Below are 27,296 nucleotides of genomic sequence, written 5' to 3' on the forward strand. Positions count from 1 at the left end.
CTGCTTTGACACCTTTTTCAAAAATCAGTTGACCATATATGTGTGAGTCTACCTCTGGATCCTCTATACTGTTCGCTTGATTTATTTATGTCTATGGGGTGGCACAGAGTTGGACACAACTGAAGTGACTTAGCAGCAGCAGCATCCTCTCTTCAATGTCACACTGAAACTTTTTATAGTCTTGAAATCAAGTAGAGTGAATCTTCTTCATTTATTTTTAAAACATTCTTTTGGTTATTTTATTTCCTTTCCATATAAATTTTAGTATCAAGTTGTCACTTTCTACAAAAAAATTTTGCTGAGATTTTAACTGGAATTGGAATCTAAGATCAGTTTGGGGAGAACTGACATTTAAACAACACAGAGCTTTCTAATTCACAAACTTGATATATCTTCATTCATTAAAATCTTCTTTGATTTCTATCATTAGTGTTTTATAGTTTTCAGTATACATATCCTGCACATATTTTGTTGGATTTATACTTAAGTATTTCACGTCTTTTGGTGCTATTGTAAATGGCACATATTTCTAAAGTTTCATTTGCCAGTGTTTATTATTAAACAACTGGCTTTTATACATTATAGTTTGTATCAATTCCATACCCTTATCTTGCCCCTCCCCATACCTTACACTACTAGTCTTAAACAGCTGGTTTTTAAACTTAAAAAGCAGTAAGTATAATGGCAAAATTTACAACAATTTTGTTTTTATTTTTATTGAAGTATAGTTGATTTACAAAGTTGTGTTAGTTTCAGGTATATAGCAAAGTGATTCAGTAATACATACCTCTGTGTGTGTGTGTGTTTGTGTGTACACAGATTTTTCAGATTCTTTTCCCCATAGGTTATTATGAAATACTGAGTATAGTTCCCTGTGCTATACGGAAGGTTCTTGTTGGTTATCTGTTTTACACATAGTACTGTGTATATGTTAATCTCAAACTCCTAAATTACCTACCCCCTTAAAATTAGGTTTTTTGACCACTACAAATCTCTAGTTTTCCACTGAGAAAGCCACTGTTAAAGTCACTGTTAATTTCTTATGTATCATTCCAGAAATAGTCTGTCAAGCAAAAGGTACATGTATATATAAATATTATCATCCTTTTAAACTTACATTATTCTATCCCTTGCCTTTTTCATAAAATTTCTTCTCACAGAGAGTATTATAGAAGAAATAACATCAACCCCACTCTTTTAATTATGACTACACAGTATTATACAGAATCAAAACAGTCCTTCCATAGATAACCAGTTTTCTGTTGCTGGACATTTAAAATTATTTTAAGTTTTAAATTTTTATAAGTAATTTCACAATGAGTATCTTTGTACCTATGTCCAAGTACATACCTGCAGTCTAAATTCCTCAAACTACTAATGCTCAATGAAAGGTATGTCCATTTTTAATTTTGATAGAGACTGACAAATAACCTTGCAAAAGGATCACACTAATTTTTTCTCAGAACGGTATTTGAAAATATGTCAGTATTGAAAAAAACAAAACAAAACACAACTCCATAACGTTTTCTGACACACACATATAGTTGAAAATTACTGGAACAGAACCTAGACTGAACAGAGGATGAAACTCAGGTTGCTAAGACAAAATAGGCAGCTACCACTATGATCTGCAAGAGGAGATATGAAGGATGAAACTAAGGAAATGGCAGTAGGGCTAGAAGAATGATGACAGGAAGAGATATTAAGGAGGTAGAATTTTTAAAAAGATCAAAAGTCTCTTGAGGTTAAACACTGCTTCCAAGATACCCTTATACCTCCAGAACCTGACACTCAAACACATTTTTGGTCAATAAGGACCAGAGAATTAAGCAGATGTGTGTGGAAGGGTCGTGAAGATGTTCCAAAAGGTTCTGATATGGCATGCCCAAAGAATAGTCAGAAGTCGGTAAGTGAAAATATTTCTATGTCCAGTCAATGAAATAAGTATGTACTCTTTCAAGGAAAGCATGACCACATTGATATACTTCTAGAGAAAACAAGGTCCCATTATTTATATAATAAGTCTTATTATAATCATAAGCAATAACTTGACTAAAATTAAACTTAACTCTATGTACTATGTTATGTCTAAAGAAATATGTTGAGGGCTTCCCTGGTGGCTCAGTGGTAAAGAATCCACCTACCAATGCAGGAGACAAGTTTGGTTCCTGTTTCAGGAAGATTCCACTGTGCAGGAGCAACTAAGCCCATGCACATAACCACTGAGTCTGTGCTCGCGAGTCCAGGAGCTGCAACTACTGAAACCTTCTAGAAACTCATAGAGCCTGTGCTCTGCAAGAAGAGAATCCACTGCAATGAAAAGCCCATGCAGGGCAACTAGACAGCAGCTCCCTCCCACTCACTGCAACTACAGAAGCCTGTGCAGCAATGAAGATTGAGCATAGCCAAAATTTAAAAAAAAAAAAGAAAGAAAGGTGTTGATTTTCAGTTCACAATGATAAGGTACCAGCATCTAATCTCTCCCCATAATTCTCACTAGAACAATACAAAAGAAATCTGGAAAAAATATAAAAATGTAAAATAATAAGAGTTTGACACGGGACAAACATCAGAAGGCATGGGATACTATAAACAGTAGTAGTAAACTAGCAGTAGAAAATTTGAAAAGACAATGAAAAGAATTTAAAAGCTTGATTTAAGAAGGTATGAAGCAGTTATGAGACTTTGGGCAAGTTAATGTCTATTTGCTTCAGTTTAATAATCAATAAAATGAGAATAACAATGTATATTCCATAGGGTTGTCAGGAGGCTTCAACAAATGTATGTATATAAAGACTTAAAATAGTACATGGTACATAATAAACACAAAACTAAAATTTTCTATTACTGATGGCTTGATAGGTACAAAGTTACTGACATGATTAACTTCCTTTTTTATGTGTTTAATCACACTATTGTTATATAGCAAATATTTACCAAAATAATTTATGAATTTTTCTTTATTGGCTATCAATTTTTAGAATATGGAAAGATAATTCTTGGAACTATGATTAAAGCAGAATTTTAATATTTAATTTTTCTTAGATATATTGCCTAAGAGGAGTTTTAGATAACTTACAGATATACTAACAAGAAATACAAAACAGGATAAGAAGAATTTAAATATTTAAGGTTTTTCGCCTTCATTTTTTTACCAAAAAAAAAAAAAAATAAAGGGTATGACTATCACAATAAATTCTGAAATGTGCATTCTATACAAGCTAATGACTACTGTGTCAAGGAGTTGCAGTAAGTTCCATATTTTCCATAGGTTAAGAATTCATTAGCATAGGGCAGGGCCTAAACAGACCTTGGAACATACTCTTGAGCCAGAAACTATGGAAATGCTCAAAAAGATATTTAAAGCACACAGGAGCAGGCTAGAAAGAAATTCCATCTGGCTAAATCTACAACAACTTGAGCACCAAACTAAACAACCATAGTACTGTTTTAACCAGATGAACAGAATAGGAATGAAACAGGAAACCATAAGTTCATTATGCTACTAAATTTTTAAAAATAAGCTTAAAATTTAAAAAGGTAAATTAATGAACAAATACATAAGTAAATAACTATTGGGAGTAAGGAAAAGCTCTTTCTTACAGTGGAGGGCCAACAAATAAATATAAAATAAAAGACAGAAAATCACCACTTAAATTACCATTTTGTGACTATCATAGTAATAAACGAGTCAGGCAAAATCATAAATGAACGCTCAAATTATGATGTCAAAGTTTGACAGGAAATAGGATTATATACACAGTCTTAAGGAATCTTCCCACAGATTACTTATGCATTAAAAAAGAACATGGCAACTCTACACAGGAGTTACTTGGCAGACCTCACTTACTAAAGTGACCAAAACTAATTATTACCAATACTGAACAAACTGCCATCATGTGCTTCCTGATGTGATTCACTGAAAACAGAGTATCATTTATGTAGCATTCCTGCCAAGAATGCATAATCTAAATCTAAACATGCAGATCAGACAAAACTAAATGGAGAACATTCTATAAAATAACTGGTCCATACTCTTCAAATGTCATAAAAGACAAGCCTGAATGACCACTCAGATTTAAAGGAGACCAAAAAAACCCCCAAAGATATTACAAAAATGTAATGCATTATTATGACTTGGATCCAGGGCTGGAGAACAATTCTAGAGTATTAATATTTATTTTTACACATGCATATTATATGGGGAGGAAGACAGAAAGAGGGAGAGAGCAAGTGCAAACGTGAGTGTGCAACTATGGGAAATAGACAACTGATGAACTAAAGGAAACAAGTTAATTTTTCTATTATAACTTTTTTTATAATTCAACTTTAAAAGTGTATTTTAAGAACAGCTAGATTTTTAAAAATTTGGTTTTACATATTCTACTATAATAGTTAAAATAGCACTGAAATGAGATCATGGAAAGAGGAAGGAAAAAAAGAATTCAGTTAATCCCAAACAGTGGGACTGTAAAACCTCTCATTGAAATGGTTACCATAGAAAATGAACAGTCAAACATAAAAGGACAATACAGTCCACAAAACAGTTGGTAAATAAATTTTAATCTATCTTCAAAATATTAAGCATAACTGAGGTTTAATAATAGTATACATTGTGGTAGTTTTTTGATATATATTTTGATATATATATATATATTTTGATATATATTTGGATTCTAAATGAAAGGTACAGAATTGGAATCTAAAAAAGTAAGCTTGCATGGCAATGGCTACACACTCCAGTATTCTCACCTGGAGAATTTCATGGACAGAATGGACAGAATTTCATGGGCAGAATTTCATGGACAGAATACCCTGGCAAGCTACAGTTATGGGGTCGCAAAGAGTTGGACACAACTGAGCGACTAACAATTCTACTTTTTTTTTTTCATGGTCATATGAAGAAATGACTGAATTCATGTTTTGGATTTTCAATACTGGGTATCTAAAGAGATGTTTCTAAGAGCTGCTAAATGCTAAATAAAATGAATAAAAGTATAATCCAGTAATGATGTACTCAATTTAGTCATGCATACACATGAATAAAGTTTAAATAATGTGTCTAAGAAGTTAACAAAGCTAAAGCAAATGTCACATAAATATGTTCTTTTACTCAAAGAAATTAAAATAAGATGGGGTAAATAATGCATAGGTAGTACAAATAAACAACAGAAAACCGGCATAATCACCAAAAAATATTGTGAGACTATAACAAGTCAGGTCTAAAACAAAAAATGATACTAACTATAAAGCAATTATCATTCAATTATAAATAAATAAATTTTAAAAAGACCACTGAGAAATGATGGTATTGAAAATTAAAAATAAATTTAGATACAGTTATAATCTCCAGATAAAACAGCAAAGTGCTATTCTTATTCTCTTCTTGAGGAAAATAAGAAGACCAAAAAAAAGATTATCTTCACTCTATCACTTCAACTCTGAAGCACAGCTTACAGTAACAGTGAATTGCATTTAGGTTACTGAAAAGTTTGAGATAAAAAGAGGATGAAAGTTGGAAGAGTCAACAATAAATGAAGAACAAACAAGGGGTCAAATATTCAACATTTTTGCACAAATTGTAATAAAACATTTAATACAATCAGGGACATTTGTTATTAAGAGTGCCTACAAAGTAGAGATCAAAGACATGAATTAAGGCAACTTAAGAGTTAATCATAGCAATAATAAAGCATTGTTTGTGCAATTCAGTTTTAATGTGAATTAATAATTTTGTTACATCTACTGACATTCTTATTGCTTTAGCATAATGAAGTATCATCTAAGCATCCCATATTACCAAAACAGGAATGGATGAACTCACCCTTAAACATCATCTGTACCTAACCACAGGGATAGTATTAAAATTTTGGCCTATATGAATGAGTGTCTGCAATGTACAAAACAACTCTTACTTCTTAACAACAGATTGTTACTGTTAATTAGCAATAATTATAATTGCTAATTAATAACTCACAATTAAGAATTAAGAAATATTATATTCTTAATTCTCTGTATGATAGCTGACAGAATCTCTTTCAGATTAGAGAAACTTTTTCACTCCGACTCACATATGAAGACAAAAAAGTCTAAAATCTGCTAAAAGCCTCTAAACTTATTTAACTATGATTCTTCCATAAAAACTAAGCCATATCTAAGGTTTACTCTTATCAATACCTAGAACAGTGCCTGAAACACACATGATCAGAAATTTCCACTATATTAAATTGATCAAGTTTTGAAATTGCTTCTAGAGTAATTAATGGTGTTTATCCTAAAAGAGTAACAATACTTACTTCAAAATTAAATGTTCATATTAAACTTCTGCTACATTATAGCAAATTTTTTCTATTTTTTTGTGTTCAAATCTGAAGGTAAAATATACCTATCTGTAACACTCAATCACTATGGTGATAATTCTCAAAGGAGGTGGCTACATTTAAGAACTGTCAACTATGTTTCCATGAAAGGCTTTTGATAATCCTACATGATCTCAGAAAATCTTAGCTTTCTAAAATGACACAGAAGGACTTTGCTGGCGGTCCAGTGGGTAAGACTGTGCTCCCAATGCAGGAGGGTTATGTTTGATTCCTGGTTGGGAACTAAATCCCATATGCATCCTGCAATGGAGTTGCAAGCTGCAACTAAGACCCAGCACAGCCAAAATAACTAAGTAACTAAATAAATAAAACGGCTTGGAAGGAATAATGATAAACCCCTACCTGTTCTGGCATAGCTCCATGTTCAATTCCAGTCTTCAATAATCTGTAGCAATTACCAAATAGATCCCATTTTGTGAGATCATGAGCGCTAAAATAAACAAAGATGCATTAACTTTATTCTAGAGTGGAGGAAAGTTTAAATTTGTTGAGCTCAGTTTCGATGGGGGAAAAATAACATAATTTCATTTTCTAGTAGAAGTGTAAAAGTTCCATAAGGAAATGTTCAAGTCTCCAAACTTAGAAGGAAAAAGAGAAAGAGGGGGAGAGACAAAGACAGAGAGAGAGAGAAAAGAAAAAAAGACGGAAGAGGGGACTGAGAGGAGAGAAGAGGACAGAGGTGGGTAGAGAAAGAGAGTAGAAGCTGATATTAGGAATTCATTAAGAGAAACCAATAATAATAAAACTTCATATATTTAAGTGAAGGTTACCATTCTTTCTAGTATATTTTAAAGTATATTTAAACTAATTCATTTACAATTTCAAAGTATAAATACATGTGTATTTTTGAAACAGATCTGTAATCATCACAAGATGGAGATAACAAAAGACACGAAAGACAAAGTCAGGGTAAGGGAAATATGGCACAGTTCAAAAACTTTAGTGTAGCTGTCTATATGGGCTGAGGACTTCTGAATGAGTTAAGACTGACACTGTAAATTCTCATGAGCTCTGCTACTAAAAACAGTATGATTACTGGCTGTCAACTTTTATTTTCAAGTGTCAAAATATTTTCTTAAAAAGGAGTTTTGACACTGATTGTCAACTTATATTTTCAGATGTCAAAATATTTTTTCAGATATGAGTCTGTTTCTCCATGGAATTCCAAAAATGGACTTGTGTATATAGAAAAGGGCTTAGATTTTTAGACACTGCTTTTGAAATGACTCTGAAGTATTCATTAAAGTAAGAGCTATACTTAAATATTCTTTTTCACAACAAAGTTCTTTACTTCCTCCCTTTATGGAGAAGATAAGCATGTCTCATTACAAGGGATATGCAAAGTAGAATTTGAAAATGATACCTATTTCACCGCTCTGAGCCTTTTTTCCTTACTCAAATCCAACTGTTCTGTCTACACAGTAAGAACACAAGAATAAACAGACAAACAAGACCAATTCAGGGAAAAAAGCATATGGAAATAACTTTTATGGCTTTTGTCAAAATTGTGATTCTTATTTAGCAAGCTTTCTAAGATATATGAACTGAAAATTATACCTACAAAACTCTAGCTTACAGAATAAGCCTATCTAATTTGTTAATAAAACTAATTATTTTCAAGTTTTTACAGTGTAGAGTGTACATTCACTATGCTGAAAGATAAATCTTACTCTGTAAGTAATCAAATAATAACAAAAAACTCAATTTATCTTGAGACAATCTGAATAATAAAAAATTTACATCTTAATATTTCTCTAAAATTTCCCATTGTTACATAGATGTTAAACATTACAATCAGTTTGTTTTATGTTAACTAATATAGGATATTCACTAAATCTACTTTAAATAAAATGACGTACTTGTGAAAAGAGGTTAACCGCTTTAATGTAGAAAGAACATTGTAAATATCATCATCATCAGCTTCTTCTCCCTATAAACAGAAAGCAGATAGCACCTCACTACCATAAATTTACTCATTCTCAAATTCACATGAAAGTCTATTAATACATACCATATAAAGAAAAATTCTTTTAAATTATACAAAAAAAAATTCACTGTTGGTAAATGAGAAAGTACAAATAAGCAAAATACCAGAAAATAAACAACACCTGTAAGTCCAACACCCAGAGATGATCACTTTTGCATTTTAAACAATGTCATAAATATGACTTTGTACCCTTTTCTGATTAATACCTTAGGATAAATTCCTTGAAACTGCTGAGTGGAAGGATATATACTTTAAAGATTTTAAAGGTTATTTCAAAGATTTTACTGACTGTCACTTACATGTGTAACTGTAAAATCACAATGGAAATTTTATAATAGTTGAAAAAAATTAAAAGTTAAAATTAAAAATAGGGGAAAATTGATTATAGGGATTAAAAAGAAATCCTATGAGCCTGGCTGTCAGGACATACAAAGCTGTGGGAATTCCAGGTTGCCTTATATAGACTGAAGGAAGACAGCAAGACTCAGGAATCACAGAAATAATCATAAAAGTCACCAGATGGAGGTGCTTGCTGCTTTCCTTGTCGCACCACTGGTGAGCAGCCATTCTTTATTAGCACAGGTTATTTTGATGTTCTATTCACTAGTACATCATAATTAGTTCAATAATATTAAAATGCAAATTAGATCCCAGGAATAGAAAATGAAAAACACGAGTTAAAAAAGCTGGTCTTAAAAAGATTTTCCTGAAAAGAAAAAAACAAAAAAATCTGCCCTTTATGAAACAGGTTTTTTAAAATAAAAATAAAGTGTAACTAAGGCTGATCTTTATAAAATGAACTGCAATAAAGCTGCCAAGCTGTGAAAACATTAGAGAATTCTACTAAATTTTATTTTAAAATGGAAAAAATTTACAAACTCAGCTACCTTGAATAATTATTAGCCAAAATTATTATATGTACATATTAACTTTAAGACCAACCTCTTGCAATAGATCTTCCACAGAATGATTGAATCGATCTACAAACTCATCAATCAGTTGGCTTCGAGCTATGTCAACTCTGTTCTGGATGGTATACTCTTCACTGCATAAGATGCTATAGGTTTTACTGCAGGCTTCCAGAACATCTGATTCTACATGTTTCTCCACAACAAATTTAATCTGTTTTAATAAAGCATCTAGATGCTGCAGAGGAAAAAAAACTATGATATTTAGATTAATAACAAAAAAACAAAACAGCATCTGTCTACATATTACATAAGCCTACATATTACATGAAAATAAAATAATCCAGTTAATAAAACAGACTATAATAGCAGAATTTCAATTTTAAAGTTTCTTACCTTTTCCATTCTACCTGTGCTATAAATTTCTAGATCAAAATACTGTGGGATTTGTAGCAAGTTTGCTACCTTCTCTGCGTCTGCAGAATACTAGAAGAAGAAGCAAAGAAAAAGATGTAACTACTTTAACAGCACAGTGTAGTAAGCAAATTTTGCGGCATACTATCACAAAACTGAAAATGGAAACTGTACCTTTGACAGCAACATAGGCAGTGTGATAATAAAATGCTCAGTCAATTTGTTTCTATCATCAATTTGAGTTTTCCTTTCTTTGGCAGTTAGCACCTAGAAATCAATTTAAATGTGTAAAGAGTAAGTGTTATGTACTAATTTATAAATCTAGAATGTTACAAAAATGATGAAGCAATGGCAGATAATATAACAGAATTTTCAGAAAAGCTTCACTACTAAAATAAATGTATCTAGTTTCACACAAATTAATAATAAACATGTACTCGTCCTTTATTAAATAGCTACTTATTTTAGATAAATTATTACTTGTTTAGATTGAATCAGAACAAAAACATTTATAAAAAACCACCTACAATATTTGAGACAGAGGGGTACAGCCTGTGGTCACTGAGCAGACTCGAGCCCTTCACCTTAACCTGTACGCAACTAGTTAAACCGTGAAAATGAAGTCGCTCAGTCATGTCCGACTCTTTGCGACCCCGTGGACTGGTAGCCTACCAGGCTCCTCCGTCCATGGGATTCTCCAGGCAAGAATACTGGAGTGGGTTGCCATTTCCTTCTCTAGGGGATCTTCCCGACCCAGGGATCGAACCTGGGTCTCCCGCATTGCAGGCAGACGATTTAACCTCTGAGCCACCAGGGAAGCCCCATAGGGAACCATAGGTGGTTCCAAAAATAAAACATTAAAATGCAGGCTCAGTGAGGATAATTATTTCCCCAAAGTATTCTGCAGTTTGAAGGAATTTACCACCACGATTTTCAATGATTTTACAGGACAGAAACATTCCAATATAAACTGCTACTTTATAAATGTAAACCTCAATGTCTGATAACATATGAAAGAACAGGACGTCCTATTTAATTGTTCTTTCAGGGGCTTTATTGCTTTTCAATAAAACCCAGGCATCCCGTCCCATCACTTCACGGCAATTAGATGGGGAAACAATGTAAATAGTGACAAACTTTACTTTCTTGGGCTCCAAAATCACTGCAGATGGCAACGGCAGCCATGAAATTAAAATACACTTGCTCCTTGGAAGAAAAGCTATGACAAACCTAAACAGTGTATTAAAAAGCAGAGACTTTTTTTTTTTTTGCCAACAAAGGTCCGTATAGTCAAAGGTATGGTTTATCCAGTAGTCATGTATGGGTGTGAGAGTTAGACCAAAAAGAAGGCTGAGCATCCAAGAACTGATGCTTTTGAACTGTGGTGCTGGAGAACTCTTGAGAGTCCCTTGCTCAGACAGCAAGGAGATCAAACCAGTCAATCTTAAAGTAAATCAACCCTGTATATTCAATGGAAGACTGATGCTGAAGCTCTAATACTTTGGCCACCTGATGTGAAGAGCAGACTCATTAGAAAAGACTGATGCTGGGGAAGATTGAAGGCAGGAGAAGGGGACAAAAGAGGATGAGGCAGTTGGATGGCATCACCGACGATGGACATGAGTTTGAGCAAGCTCCGGGAGATGGTGAAGGACAGGGAAGCCTGGCGTGCTACAGTCCATGGGGTCGCAAAGAGTTGAACACGACTGAGCAACTGAACAACAATTGTTCTTCAACCTCTTAAGACACAAAATAAACATTTTGGAATGATCTACCACCAAGTGTCAAGTTTAGTTTTGCATAAAATAATTAAAGGGGCTACACATAAAATGAAATGCATATGTATAGAAATGTTTTTAGAATATTGAGAAGTCTTGAAATTCATTAGACAATGTATGAAAGGTCTAAGGATACTAATTTTAGGGTAATAGCTATCATCAATTAAATGGTCATTGTGTCAGGCACTCTATGTACATGAACTCATTTAATCCTCATGGAATCTTCGATGGGAGAACAAAAATGGCATAATAACTATGAAGGGGAAACTTGAAAATATCCAACAAAACTGTACACACTTTTTTGCTTTGCTCCAGCTATCTTACTTTAGCAATCTACCCCACCAACACACTTAGTACAAATATGAAATGACACAGGACTATTCACCTCACTTTATTTCTAGCAAAAGACTGGCAACAACCAAAAAGACTCTCAACAGTGTATCTGCAAAACGAATCCTATTCAGACATAAGAAAATACAAAAAATCTGCAAATAAACTTATGTAGTAATACCCAGGATATACTGTTAAATGAAAATATAAAGTACAGAACACCCATAAAATATGCTATCTTTTGTAGGAGACAGGATATTGAAAGGGAAGAGGATGGAGAATAAGAATACATGTACCTGTATTTGTGCATGCATTTATCTATATTTGCAAAATGAAACACTGAAGGAGAGATAAAAAAACAAATAAAATTGGATACAGGTAGAAAAGGGGTATAGAGGGAAGTATTTAAGAAAGACTTCTCTAAACATTCTGATTTTTTACCTAAGTAAATTTTTTATGTATTTCAAAAAATAAAGATGAGAAACAAAATCAAAGAGGTAAAAACTCTGTTATCCCAAATTTAAGTCAGAAATATTAATATGAATGCATGATTTAAGCACAATGTATATATATATGTATTTCTTAGCTCTGTATACTAATGGTGCCTAGCGGAAATGATAACCAGTTGACAACGAGTATTTTAGTGAATCACAACAAACTGTGGAAAATTCTACAACAGATGGGAACACCAGACCACCTTACCTGCCTCCTGAGACATCTGTATGCAGGTCAAGAAGCAACAGTTTGAACTGGACATGGAACAACAGACTGGTTCCAAATCGGGAAAGGAATACACCAAGGCTGTATTATTGTCACCCTGCTTATTTAATTTATATGCAGAGTACATCATGAGAAATGCTGGACTGGATGAAGCACAAGCTGAAATCAAGATTGCCAGGAGAAATATCAATAACCTCAGATATGCAGGTGACACCATCCTTATGGCAGAAAGCGAAGAATTAAAGAGCCTCTTGATGAAAGTGAAAGGGCAGAGTGAAAAAGTTGGCTTAAAACTCAACATTCAGAAAACTAAGATCATGGCATCTGGTCCCATCCCTTCACAGCAAATAGATGGGGAAACAGTGGAAACAGTGACAGACATTATTTTTTTGGGCTCCAAAATCATTGCAGATGGTGACTGCAGCCATGAAATTAAAAGACACTTGCTCCTTGGAAGAAAAGCTAAGACCAACCTAGACAGCATATTAATAAATAAAGCAGACACATTACTTTACCAAAAAGGTCCGTCTAGTCAAAGCTATGGTTTTTCCAGTAGTCATGTATGGATGTGAGAGTTGGACTATAAAGAAGGCTGAGCGCCGAAGAATTGATGCTTTTGAACTGTGGTGTTGAAGACTCTTGAGAGTCCTTTGGACTGCAAGGAGATCCAATTAGTCCATCCTAAAGGAAATCAACCCTGAATATTCATTGGAAGGACTGATGTTGAAGATGAAACCAATACTTTGGCCACCTGATGTGAAGAACTGACTCATTTGAAAAGACCCTGATGCTGGGAAAGATTGAGAAGGGGATGACAGAGGATGAGATGGTTGGATGGCATCACCGACTCAATGGACATGAATTTGAGTAAACTCTGGGAGTTGGTGATGGACAGGGAGGCCTGGCGTGCTGCAGTCCATGGGGTCGCAGAGTGTCGGACATGAGTGAATGACTGAACTGAATTGATCCTTAGTGACAAGATTTTGATTTTTACATATTACTCTCTATCAAAAGGAACTAGTGCTCGTGGGAGATTCCTCTTCTAGGGTAATGTAGCCTACAGTGTGGCTCCATTACCTCCTAGTATTCATGCCCTTAATAGAATCTCTTCCAAAAATGAATAAGGCTGACACGTGTAACCTAAAGAATACTGTGGGAATTATGCTATATGACTTTTGAGGTCATAAAAGACATAGAAGTGTATACTTTGTTCTTTCTTGGATCATTCATTCTGGGGGAGACTTGCAGCCTTGAAACAGTACTACTATGAGGTCAACATGGTAAGGATCTATGGCTTCCTATCCACAATAAACACTAACTTGTCAATCATGTGACTGAACCATTACGGAAGTAGTAAATTTACTATCAAGACTTCAGAGGTTAAGGCCCTGGCTATATCTTAACTGTAACCCTATGAGAGAATCTAAAGTAAAAACAGCTAAGTCATTAACAAATTTCTGACCTACAGAAACTGTATGAGACAATGAATGCTTATTCCTTTAAGCCTCAAAGTTTGGAGTACAGTTGTCCCCCTTAACTGTGTGGGATACATTCCAAGATGCCCAGTGGATGTCTGAAATTGCTAACTGTCCTGAACCCTTGATATAGTATGTTTTTTACCAACACGAACATGCCTATGATAAAGTTAAATTGATAAATTAGGCATAGTGAGAGATTAACAACAGTAACAGAACAATTATAACAATATACTGCAATAAAACGTGAATGTGGCCTCTCTTTCAAAATATTTTATATAAATTTAATGCCTTTTCTACCTTATTGACTTCCTACTTTTGCATTCCAGTCCCCTATAATGAAAAGGACATCTTTTTTGGGTGTTAGTTCTAGGTCTTGTAGGTCTTCATAGAACTGTTCAACTTCAGCTTCTTTGGTGTTACTGGTCAGGGCACAGACTTGAATTACCGTGATATTGAATGGTTTGCCTGGGAAACAAACAGAGATCATTCTGTCCTTTTTGAGATTGCATCCAAGTACTGCATTTCAGACTCTTTTGTTGACCATAACGGCTACTCTGTTTCTTTTAAGGGATTCCTGCCCACAGTAGAAGATACAATGATCATCTGAGTTAAATTCACCCATTCCAATCCATTTTAGTTCACTGATTCCTAGAATGTCGATGTTCACTCTTGTCATCTCCTGTTTGACCACTTCGAATTTGCCTTGATTCATGGACCTAACATTCCAGGTTCCTGTGCAATATTGCTCTTTATAGCATCGAATCTTGCTTCTATCACCAGTCCCATTCACAACTGGGTGTTGTTTTTGCTTTCGCTCCATCCCTTCATTCTTTCTGGAGTTATTTCTCCACTGATCTCCAGTAGCATATTGGGCACCTACTGATCTGGGGAATTCATCTTTCAGTGTCCTATCTTTTTGCCTTTTCATACTGTTCATGGGGTTCTCAAGGCAAGAATACTGAAGTGGTTTGCCATTCCCTTCTTCAGTGGACCACATTCTGTCAGACCTCTCCACCATGACCCATCCGTTTTAGGTGGCCCCATATGGCGTGGCTTAGTTTCATTGAGTTAGACAAAGCTGTTTTCCATCTTAACTAAGAATTCATCAAGTACTGTGGCCATCACTTTTGCAGTTTGATGTATGACAGCAAAACAAAGAGAAATTTCCTTTTCCTTCCTCACAATGTCACAGACAGAAATTTATTCTTAACGAACATCTTTGCAAATTCAGTACATATTTTTTTCTCTCCCTGTTAAGTCTAGAACTTTCATCTTTTCACTTATAGGAAGCAGTTATGGCTTTTCTTCGACATATCCAAAATGCCAGCATCACTACTCTTGTGCATTCAGGTCAATATTAAGTACAATAAGCGATACTTGAACACAATCACAGCAATACCATTATAGCAGATTTGATAATCTCCAAGAGCTATGAAGTGTCTAACTGGTGGAGTCCATTGGACAATGGTATGATTCATGTTCTGGGTAGGATGGAGAGAGACAAAGGTGGATGTGTGAGAATTTTCACCATGCTTCTCAGTACAGCATGCAACTTCAAACTTATCAACTGTTTATTCTTGAATTTTCCATTTAATATTCTGGACCATAGTTGACTAGTAATTAAAACTTGGGAAGAGAAATGATGGATAAGGGACAACTACTGCAATTTTTTTTAATGTAGCAATAGATTACTAATATAAGCAGTAAAGATAGAAAGTGAACCTGAACATTTTGCTCTAAGAGAAAGCACTCGAAAAATGGTAGTATGTCAAAATGACAAGAAATTAGCCCAAAGGGGCTGTCAGTCAAAATTACATTCTGTCATTGCTTCATCAGTTTCTCTGAGTTTTTTTTTTCCCCACCTGTAGCATTTTGAGGCAAATTCTTGGTATATCATTTCACCCCTAATATTTAAGTATGTATTTAACAGATGAAGATGCAAGAACAGACTTTACATCTCCAACATTAAACAATAATCCCTTATTATCATTACATACCCAGTCAGTACTTTTCTCAATCATTTACTTTTTGGAATCTTTCCTGTATTTATGTGGGTGTGCTAGGTCGTGTCTGACTCTTTGCAACCCTATAGACTGTAGCCCTCCAGATTTCTTTGTCCATGGAATTCTCCAGGCAAGATACTGGAGTGGGTTGCCATGACCTCCTCCAGGGGGCCTTCTTGACCCAAGGTTCAAACCTGTGTCTCTTAAGTCTCCTGCACTGGCATGCGGGTTCTTTACCACTAGCGCCACCTGGGAAGCCCTATGTTCATATTTAATGAAATTATTAATATGGTTAAATTTATATCAGCCACTGGGCTATTTGTTATCCATGTACTTTTTTTCCTCCCCTCTTTTCATTCTTTATTGTCTTCTTTGCAACTAAACTTTCTTCAGCATGCAATTGTAACTTCTCTGTTGATTTTGTTCTCCTTTTTTAGGTATGAGAAGTTGTTCTAGGGGTTACAATATATCAATAGCTCTTCAACTTATTACAAACAACTTCAAATTAATAATGAATTAATTACAACAAAACACAGCAATTTTACTCCAAGAGAGTTCTATTTCCTTTACCATTCTTTGTGCTATTTTCACACGTCTATGTACATTACAATCTTAACACTACAATGCTAGTACTATTGCTTTAAATAATCTCATGTCCCTTTAAAAATTAAAAAAAATATATACACAGCCTTTTGTACCCACCCACATATATATCATATCTAGTACTTTCCATTTCTTCCTGTGGATTATAGTTTCCATTCTTAACAACTTAAAGGATTTTTTTTTTTTAGTGTTTCTTCAAAGGCAGTTTTTTTAAACAATATGTCTCTCAATCTTTGTTTATATAGGATTTTCATTTCACCTTCATACTTGTAAAATAATTTTACGAATTTAGAATTCTTTGTTGGCAATTTTGTTGTCTTTTGGTGACTGTCATTTTACTGTGTTCTGGCCTTAACTGTTTCTGATAAGTCAAATTATTAAACCTATTGCTACTGTCCTCCACATTAGTTCTTTTTTACTTGCTGCTTTCAAGATTTTTCATCCTTGTCTTTTCAACAACATGACCTGTGTTTACACTATTTGGGTTTTTTAAAAATTTCTTGGATCTGTGGATTAACATTTCTCACCAAATTTGGGAAGTCTCTGGCAATTATTATTAATATTCCTTTAAACGTTTTTCCTTCTTGTCTCCTTCTCTCATTCCTTTCTTTCTACGACTCCATTACACAAATCTGGTGCACTTGATGTTTCACACATTTCTTAAGCTCTGTCATTTCTCTTCATCTTTTTCCCTGTTTTTTTCAAAATAAATAATTTCTATTAATCTTTCATGTTCAATGTTTCTTCTGTCATCTAAAATCTGTTGAGCTCATCTAATAAATTATAAATTTGTTATTGTAATTTTCAACTCATAAATTAGCATTTGAAAAGCTGAAATTACTCACTTATTTCTTGTTACCGTATTTTCCTATAATTCTCCGAACATATTTTCCTAGAACTCTTTGAACACATTTACAAAAAGGGCTCTGAAGTATCTGTTAAACCCAACAACTTGGCCTACTGAGAAGCCATTTCTTGTTTCTAAGCTTTTTTTTACATTTTTAATTAATTTTAATTTCTTTTAACCTGCTCTGGGTCTTTATTGCTGCACGTGGGCTTTCTCTGGTTGCAGTAAGTCAGGACTACTCTTCGTTGTGGTGCATGGGCTTCTCTTGCTGCAGAGCACTGGCTCTAGGTATTCAGACTTCAGTAGTTGTGGCATGTGGGCTTAGTTGCTCTGTGGCATGTGGGATCTTCCCCGAATAGGGATCAAACTCGTATCCCCAGCACTGGCAAGTGGATTCTTAACCACTGGACCACCAGGGAAGCCCTTGAGAAATCATTTCTATTGTCTGCTTTCCCCTCTTAGTATGGTCACACTTTACTGTTCGTTTATTTTTTTGGCATGGCTCCAATTTTTCTAGAAAAGCGGACATTTTGGGGTATCTTGTAACAGCTGTGTATTTCAAAATTATTTTCCTAAGTTTCCTTTTAACAAATTAATCTTCAATTGAAACTGTGTAACTTGTCTCTCACATGATGGACGGTTTCTGTTTGGAATTTAATTTTTTTTTTAACCTGCCTTTCCGGACGTTTCCTCTGTGTTTCAACATATCACTGGTTAGCCAATGATTTGGCAGAGATTGTGTTCAAATGCTCCAAATTTATAAGACTCCTCGCTGAGACCTGATTTGCTGTGGGGTAGGGACCACATTCGAGGTTCAGTCAGTTTGTTAGTTTCCTTGATTTTTATCTTCTGTTGGGTTCTCTCAGGTTTCCCAATCAGCCAGGGGTATATGAAGACTTTACTAAACCTTTTACAGCTTTCTCATTTCCAGTATTTTTATGGCTAGATTCTTGGTTGGTCCACTATTCTTACCAATTGCAGATACAATCTCTGAATGTCACAGGTGAAAGTTTTTCTTTTATGTGTTTCTTCCATTTCTATTTGACAAAGTTGTGGACTTTTCCCTCTTGTCCCATATGGAGTCTTTTCTCTCTGACAGCAATTGTGTATGCTGGTTTTTGCATACAGTGCCACTCAGGTAAAATTAGAGATGTAACCAATCAAGCCTGTGGGTTGTGTGCACTGTAACCCTAGTCAAAAAGGCTGTAGACGCCTACAGCTTTAAACTGAAGCTTCAGCAGTTTTTCAAGAATATAAGCACACCTCATTATATTTTGCAGAGTATAAAAAAAAAAAAATCCACCAAATTGGAACTCTGTGACAACCCTGTCTGAGCAAGTCTATTGGTGCCATTTTACCAGTAGGATTTGCTCACTTTGTGTTTCTGAGTCACATTTTGGTAATTCTAGCACTATTTCAAGCTTTTTCATCATTATTATTAGATTTGTTCTAGTGTGAACAACAATCTTTGATATTACCACTTAATTTGTTTTGGGGCGCCAGAAACCATGCCCACATAAAATGGGGAACTTACTTGATGAATGCTGTGTCTCACTGCTGCCCCACCAACTAGACGTTCTCCCATCTTTCTCCCTCTCCTCAGGCTTCCCTACTGCCTGAGACTCAGCAATACTGAAATTAACAACCCTACTAACCCCTAATAAGCCTCTTAAGTGTTCAGGTGAAAATAAGCTTCATCACACATCTCTCACTTTAAATCAAAAGCTTGATGCAGGTGAAAGAGGAGGGTGAAAAAGCTAGCTTAAAACTCAACATTTAAAAAACTAGATCAGGGCATCTGGTAACATCGCTTCATGGCAAATATATGGGGAAACAACGCAAACAGTGACAGACTTTATTTTCTTGGGCTCCAAAATCATTGCAGATGGTGGCTGCAGCCATGATTTTAAAAGACACTTGCTCCTCGGAAGAAAAGCTATGAGAAACCTAGATAGCATATTAAAAAGCAGAGACATCAGTTTGGTGACAACAGTCCAAATAGTCAAAGCTCTGGTTTTTTCAACAGTCATGTACAGATGTGACAGTTGGATCATAAAGAAGTCTGAACACCAAAGAACTGATGTGTTTGAACTGTGTGCTGAAGAAGACTCTTGAAAGTCCCGTGGATAGCAAAGGGAATCAAACCAGTCAATCCTAAAGGAAATCAATCCTGAATATTCATTGGGAGGGCTGATGCTGAAGCTCCAATACTTTGGTCACTTGATGCAAAGAGCTGACTCATTGCAAAGGACCCTGATGCTGGGAAAGACTGAAGGCAGGAGGAGAAAGGGACGACAGAGGATGAGATGGTTGGATGGCATCACTGACTCAATGGACATGAGTTTGAGCAAACACACAGGGAAGCCTGGTATGCTATAGTCCATGGGGTCTCAAAGACTTGGACATGACTTAGCAACCAAATAACAAAAACTAGACATGATTAAGCTTAATGGGGAAGGAGTGTTGAAAGCTAAGACAGGTCGGAAACTAGGCCTCATGAGTCAAACAGTTAGCTAAGCTGTGAATGCAAACGAAACGTTCTTGAAAGAAATTAAAAGTGCTACTCCAGTGAAAACATAAATAATAAGAAAGTGAAACAACCTTATGGAGGATATGGAATCAGCTTTAGTGATCTGATAAAAGCAAACCAGGTATAACATTCCCTTACGTCAAAGTCTAATTCAAAGCAAGGCCCTCTCTTAAATTCTACGCTGAAAGAAGTGAGGAAGCTCCAAGAGAAAAGTTTGAATCTAGTTCATGACATTTAAGAAAAGAAGCCATCTCCATAACATAAGACCTCAAGGTGAAGCAGCAAGTACTGATGTAGAAGCTGCAGCAAGTTATCTAGATCTAGCTAAGACAAGTAATGAAGGTGGCTATGCTAAACAAAAAGATTTGCAGTGTAGATAAAATAGCATGATATTAAAAGAAGATGGATTTTCACAGTTATACAGCTGGTGACTTTAAGCTGAAGCCAATGTTCATTTGCCTTTCTGAGAGTCCTAGGGCCCCTTGGTGGTGGTGGTTTAGTTGCTAAGTCATGTCTGACTCTTGCGACCCCATGGACTGTAGCTTGTCAGGATCCTCTGTCCATGGGATTCTCTAGGCAAGAATACTGGAGTGGGTTGCCATTTCCTTCTCCAAGGGACCTGCCCAACCCAGGAACTGAACCCAGGTCTTCTGCACTGGAGGCAGATTCTTTACCAACTGAGCTATGAGCTGTCTAACACAATATTCATTTTGCAGCCCCATGGATCAAGGGCCCCTTGAATTATGCTACATCTACCCTGCCTATACTCTATCAATGCGGCAACCAAGTGTGGGTGATAGCACATCTGTTTACAACGTGGTTTCAGTTCAGTTCTGTTGCTCAGTGGTGTCTGACTCTTTGCTCCATGGGCTGCAGAATGCCAGGCTTCCCTGTCCATCACCAACTCCCGGAGCTGGTGGTTTGGCAAGTATTTTAAGCCCACTGTTAAGATCTACAGCTCAAAAAAAAGATCCCTTTCAAAATATGACTGCTCACTGACGATGCATCTGGTCGCTGAAGAGCTCTGACGGAGATGCACAAAGAGAATAATGTTGTTTTCATGTCGCCTAACACAATATTCATTTTGCAGCCCCACGGATCAAGGAGTAATTTTGACTTTCAAGTTTTACTAGTTAAGAAAAATTTTGTAAGGCTATAGCTGCCATAGACAGTGATTCCGCTGATGAATCTGAGCAAAGTCCATTGGAAACTTTCTGAAAAGTATTCAGCATTCTAGATGGCACTAAAAATATCCATGATTCAAGCAGAGGTCAAAATATCAACATTAACAGAATTTTTGAAGAAGCTGATTTCAACTCTTATGAATGACTTTGAGAAGTACAAGGGGTTTTGTGGGGCAAGGAACTACAGATGTGCTGGAAATAACAAGAGAAAGAATTCAAAGTGGAGTCTGAATATGTATAAACCTCATGACAAATACTTTAACAGATGAGGAGTTACTTCTTATGGGTGAGCAAAGAAAGTGGTTGCTAGAGATGCAATCTACTCATGGTGAAAATGCTGTGATGATTGTTGAAATGACAATAAAGTATTTAGAATATGACACATACTTAGTTGATAAAGCAGTGGCAGGGTTTGAGAGGACTGACTCCAATTCTGAAAGACTTCTACTGTGGGTCAAATGCTATCAGACAGCATTACATGCTACTGAGAACCAGTTTTCAAAAGGAAAAATTCATCAATGAGGTAAACTTCATTGCCTTAACTTTAAGAAATTGCCACCAGCAAAAAGACTCTAATTTTCTGAAGGCTCAGGTGATTGTGTTTTTCTTTAAGCAATAAAGTATTTTTAAATTATGGTATGTACATCATTTTTAGGCACTTAATAGACTATTGTATAGTGTAAATATAACTTTTGTATGCATTGAGAAAAGAAAAAATTCACGTGCCTAGCTTTACTGCAATATTTGCTTTACTGTAGTGGTCTGGAACTCAACCTACAATATCTCGAAGATATGCCTAGAAATACTTCTCAATTTATTTATTTTTAAAAAAATCTGTGGTGAATTTCCAGAGCCCTTATATGAGTTTTCACAATTTTTCCAGTTTCATTCCTTTTTGGGGTGGGGGGGGGGATGGGAGGAAGGGAAATTGCCTACTTCTTCACACTACCAGAGCTAGTCTTCCCATCTGTGATCATCTCAATTCATCTGGAATAACAATGAAAGATCTAATCCTTAGGTAGGTTGATAAGGAATCTGGGGTCCTCAAGGAGGAAGGGGTCCAGAGCCCTTGAGGAAGAAGGGGTCTGGGGCTCTCAAGGAGGAGAAAAGGACAAACTTTTTCTACATTGCTTTGTCTTAGTCAATATAACAATGTATCTTGCTTCTCCTTAACAAGGACATGTTTCTCCTTAACAAGAACCTTCTGACTAATCTTGTTATCTTAAGATGTATGTTGTAGGAGTGGATCTGGTGAGACCTTTCAGTTGTTAGTTCTAATCCTGTTAATTTAAGAAGTCTGTTGTGGGAGTGGGTCTGGTAAAAGTATATAAGGCCTTGATAAGATTAGTGAGGGGGGCACTCTCCATCCTCCTTCTGATGTCTATGTCAAAAGCTTTCTCTGTCCTTTTCCATTTTAATAAAACTCTGCTACACAAAATCTCGAGTGATCAAGCCTGGTCCCTGGTCCTGAAGCTAAATCTTCCTCAGAGATCATGAATCCCTCATCGTTCACTGTAAGCTATCAGCAATAACACCTGTATTATTAGCCTCATACTATGGGTAAGCACATTAACAAAGAAAATGGTCAATTGTCCAAAGATTACATAGATGCTAAATGGAAGTGTTTACAAAACTAGATAGTTCGCCTTCAGAGCCTTTCTGTACTTTAAACAAATATGAATGTGAAAATTCTTAGGATACTGAACTAGAAGCAGGCACAGGTGCTATATAGCAAGCAGCATGGATGAAAAGAATCTACTTTTGGGAAATGAGTAGACAGGATATAAGATGAACTACCACAAGCATGTATCATTTACAAAAATTTCATGTTTTTAGGAATATATACGTCAGTAAATATTCAAATATTTGAAACAGATAAGTCGTTAATTTTTTTTTTTTTAGATTTCTCACTAATATAACTTACTCTCTTGCCGGTACCCCTTCCCACTGGAGGATGTGCCTCAGCAGCTTGACGAATTGTACAAACCATTAGCTCTATAAGAGCACTCTCCTGACGGTCGGACATTGCTAAAGTCAAACAAAACACATTAGCATAAGTAGATAGTTTTATAATAGCCACATATCAAAAATGCACACAATTATTAAAAAAAAAACCTGCAACCTATTACTTAAAGACTAAGGTTAAGTCCTATTCTTTGTCCTTTTTATCTTTTCAATAATATGTATCTGTCATAAGTCAAATAAGAAAGAGGTATACAAAGTAAAGAAAAAGAGGGTAACCTCTGGTTTCTTCTAATACCTAATCTTTTGTAATATCATACTTCTGAATTGGGCAATGCCAAAATTTTCCTTCTGTATCATTTCAAAGTTTACATATCTTTTTCTTTTTTTAGTAAAAAAAAAAAAAAATTAACAATAGATTTTGAGTATCTTTCAAGTCACATGACACATATGAACAATTACCTTAAATAATTACAAGTTATTACATAATTTGTGTTCCACAGTTTATTCAACCTTCTCTACTAACATTCACTCAAATTTTCCCCAAATTCTTGTCACATTTATAAAAAATTCAATAACAAGTATCATAAATATACACAAATTTATGTAACTAACACTTCTATTTCTGCAGAATAAATGTCGAGAGGGAGTAATGAGTCAAAGGTTAAAATCTTGGTACTGACAAATCAATAACGTTACTTACTGCAATCCACACCTCCAACTGCAGTGATGATAATGTTTGATTCCTCTTATCCCTGCCAACACTGAATGCTATAAGTTCCTTTAATTTTTGCCAATCCAATCACTGAAAGTGGTATTTCTTATTTTGCTCCTGCATAATTAGTGGAGTGCATTTTCTTGTTTATTAGTTAAAAAATTTTTTTGGAGACTTTTCTGTTTATTCTCTGCTAATTTTTCTATTGTTATACACCTTTCTTGGATTCTTATATATTAGTAGCATTAACTTTGTCTTAAAGGATGCAAATATTTTCTCACAGTTTGTGCTTTTGGTTTTAGACCCCTCATGGTATCTTTTGTCAGAAATAGTTAACTTCTGCAGAGTCATATCTATACTGATTTGTTTTATGACTTTCAGATTTCTCTCTTTGCTTTCCAGGATTTTTATTTATTTATTTTTTTTTTTTGAGAGATAACTCACATACAATACCATACAGGTTTAAGTTGTACCACACAAGGATTTAATTTACCTACATTGTGAAACGATTACCACAGTAAGTTTAGCTAATTATCTATCATCTCATATAGATTAAAATAAAAGTCTTTTGGGTTTCTTGCATTGCTTTCAAAGAGCTCCTTTCTCCCAGAGATTAAAGAAGTATATTTTCTTCTCTGTGTCTGTTGCTTGCTTTTACCTCTCTTATCTATCGGAAATTTATTCTGCTGATAGTATTAATATCAGGTAAGGGTCGGTTTACTCCCACCAGATGAGCACTCAATGATGCCCCCACCATTGATAAAGAAAACCAGCTTTCCTTGGTTTATTTGGAACGTCACCTTTTAGATGTTTTAGATGCTCCTATCGGAGAAGGCAATGGCACCCCACTCCAGTACTCTTGCCTGGAAAATCCCATGGATGGAGGAGCCTGGTAGGCTACAGTCCATGGGGTTGCGAAGAGTCGGACATGACTGAGCGACTTCACTTTCACTTTTCACTTTCACGCATTGGCGAAGGAAATGGCAACCCACTCCAGTGTTCTTGCCTGGAGAATCCCAGGGACGGGGAGCCTGGTGGGCTGCCGTCTATGGGGTCGCACAGAGTTGGACACGACTGAAGTGACTTAGCAGCAGATGCTCCTATATACTTTGATCTATTAATATTTCTGGATTCTTTAGTTTCAGTGTTATAAAGCCATACTGTTGTGATTATAGCAACTTCATAATGTTATAATATACCTTAATGTGTAATTTAATTCAACTAATTTGAATATCTAGTTGAACAAATTTCCCTTATCTAATCCTTTTCCTAAAAAATTTCTAATTTCTATAAAGCTAGTAGCAAACAATTTATTAAATATTTTCTATATGCAGGGCACAGTTATAAATAACTTTTCAAAGCACTCAATCAGTAGTAGACCCAAGATATGAACCCAGGCAGTCTGACTTCAAGGTCTATGCTCTTAAGCACTATGCTATACTGTCTTTATAACATATGCATAAAATTCTGCATAAACTTTAATTTTTAATTTTTATTGGAGTATAGTTGATTTACAGTGTTGTGTTAATTCAGGTGTACAGCAAAGTGAGCCAAATATATATATATATATATATATATATATATAATCTCCACTCTTTTTTAGATTCTTCTCTCATATAGTCCACTAAAGAGTACTAAGTAGTTTCCTGTGCTATACAGTAGGCCATTATTAGTTATCTATTTTATATATAACGATGTGTATATGTCAATCCCAATCTTCCAATCTATTTGCCTCAACTTTCTGGTAACCATGTTTGTTTTCTGCATCTGTAACTCTATTTCTGTTTTGCAGATTGCTCATTTGTACCCCTTAAAAAAATATCCCACATATACCTAATATCATATAATATTTGTCTTCCTTGTTGGACTTACTTTACTCAGTCTATGTAAGTTTTAAAGTCATTATGCTTAGTTTATTTTCTCACCTCACCTTTCAGACTTCTCTCAAATGCACTGGAATTTGAACTGGTATTTTTAAGAAAATAATAGATTATGTTGGGAAGAACTGACATTTTAATCATCTTTCCAGCCAGGAACATGATATAACTCTTCATTTATAAGATCGTATTTGACATTATTTAATGAAACATTATGATTTTCTTCACACTGATTCTGTACTTTCCTTATTGAATTCATTCCTATATATATATTTAAAAACATTTTGAAACTAATTTGAATAGTTTATCTTTGTCTCCTCCCTCATGTTCTTTTCTCTGTATACTTATTTATGCTAAAGACAAATTAAAAAAAAAATACCGACAGATATGGGGATTATAGAGACAGAACTAGGCATAAAGAAAAAACAATAAGCTTTGGAAGCAGAGATGTCTATATTGATTATTTCAAAATAAACTGGGGCAACACTAATGAAAAGGCAAGCGAAGACGTTACGTCTTATCCCGTATTCTATACCAAAATCATCCCAAACAGGCATATGTATGTACATCTTAATTCAATCATTTTTAACACTTTAATTGATAGGAAAAACACATGAACTTTAGCTTGTCTTAGTAAAACCACAGAAACAGCTTCAGCTTTCCATTTATACTCTCTGATTCAATGCTTAATAATATGAAAAAACTTCCCATGCAATAAAACAATCAAAGCTTCTACTTTATGATTCTAGAATTTCTTATTTTTTCACATTAGGCTGGGGATAAAGGAATGACTAGACTATGAACTACTGGGTCAGCCAAAAAGTTCGTTTGGGTTTCTCTATAAGATGTTACAGAAAAACCTGAGTGAACCCTCTGGCCAACCCAATAAATGCATTTTCTATTATTTATGAAAAAAATCTAGTTCTGTGGAAAGTGAAGACCAAGAAAACCTTATCAAATATAGAAATACTCTTCTATTATAAACTAAAATCTATAGATTAGTGTTGAAGAATAACTCAACCTTATACAGTGTCTAACGCCATCAGCTTTATTAGTGTGTAATTTGAAACCATCCATTTTGATATGGCAAACTCAAAACAATTGAAATTTAAAAGTGAAAACAAGCAAGTCTTAAGACACAGTTGAGAGCCAAATAGCCACATGGCAGAAAAGAATGGGTGCTGTTTGCTCTATGAATTATCAAATAACTACACAACTTTTTAAGTTATCAGAAACCTCTTTACACATCATCTCAATTTTCTCATTACTGATTTCAGTCTTATCACCTTAAACTCTGGCTTTTCTCCTTTATACCACTGAAAAGAAACACTAAAACGTCACTGATGACCTGAATCTTCACTTACAGCTGATGGTCTTTGCACAGTCCTTTTTCTCTTCCTCTGCAATATTTGATATTATTAACCATAGCTCTCTTGAACACCCTCTTTACTGGGCCTTCTAGTGTACAGTTATCTCTTACCATCCTTTTTATATAGCTTGCTCTCACTCTTGCTCTTCCTGCCTTTGTCCCCTTCCGATCCACAATTTTAAAAACTCACATGGGCTTTTTATTTCTATAA

The 27,296-nt window shown here is 35.0% G+C and overlaps 1 protein-coding gene across 1 annotated transcript in view; it reads right to left on the reverse strand.

Annotated features, from left to right (window-relative positions):
* Positions 1–27,296, reverse strand: part of STAG1 (stromal antigen 1) — a 499,198-nt gene that overhangs the window by 50,476 nt on the left and 421,426 nt on the right. Inside the window, exons 16-21 of the mRNA XM_043874053.1 lie at positions 23,087–23,190; positions 9,864–9,956; positions 9,672–9,761; positions 9,310–9,513; positions 8,240–8,310; positions 6,723–6,810 (exon numbers count right to left, since the gene is read on the reverse strand). Of these exons, the coding sequence (XP_043729988.1) occupies positions 6,723–6,810; positions 8,240–8,310; positions 9,310–9,513; positions 9,672–9,761; positions 9,864–9,956; positions 23,087–23,190 (650 nt within the window). The remainder of the gene's footprint in view (positions 1–6,722; positions 6,811–8,239; positions 8,311–9,309; positions 9,514–9,671; positions 9,762–9,863; positions 9,957–23,086; positions 23,191–27,296) is intronic.

This window comes from Cervus elaphus, chromosome 19, assembly GCF_910594005.1.
Source record: "Cervus elaphus chromosome 19, mCerEla1.1, whole genome shotgun sequence".
NCBI lineage: Eukaryota > Metazoa > Chordata > Mammalia > Artiodactyla > Cervidae > Cervus > Cervus elaphus.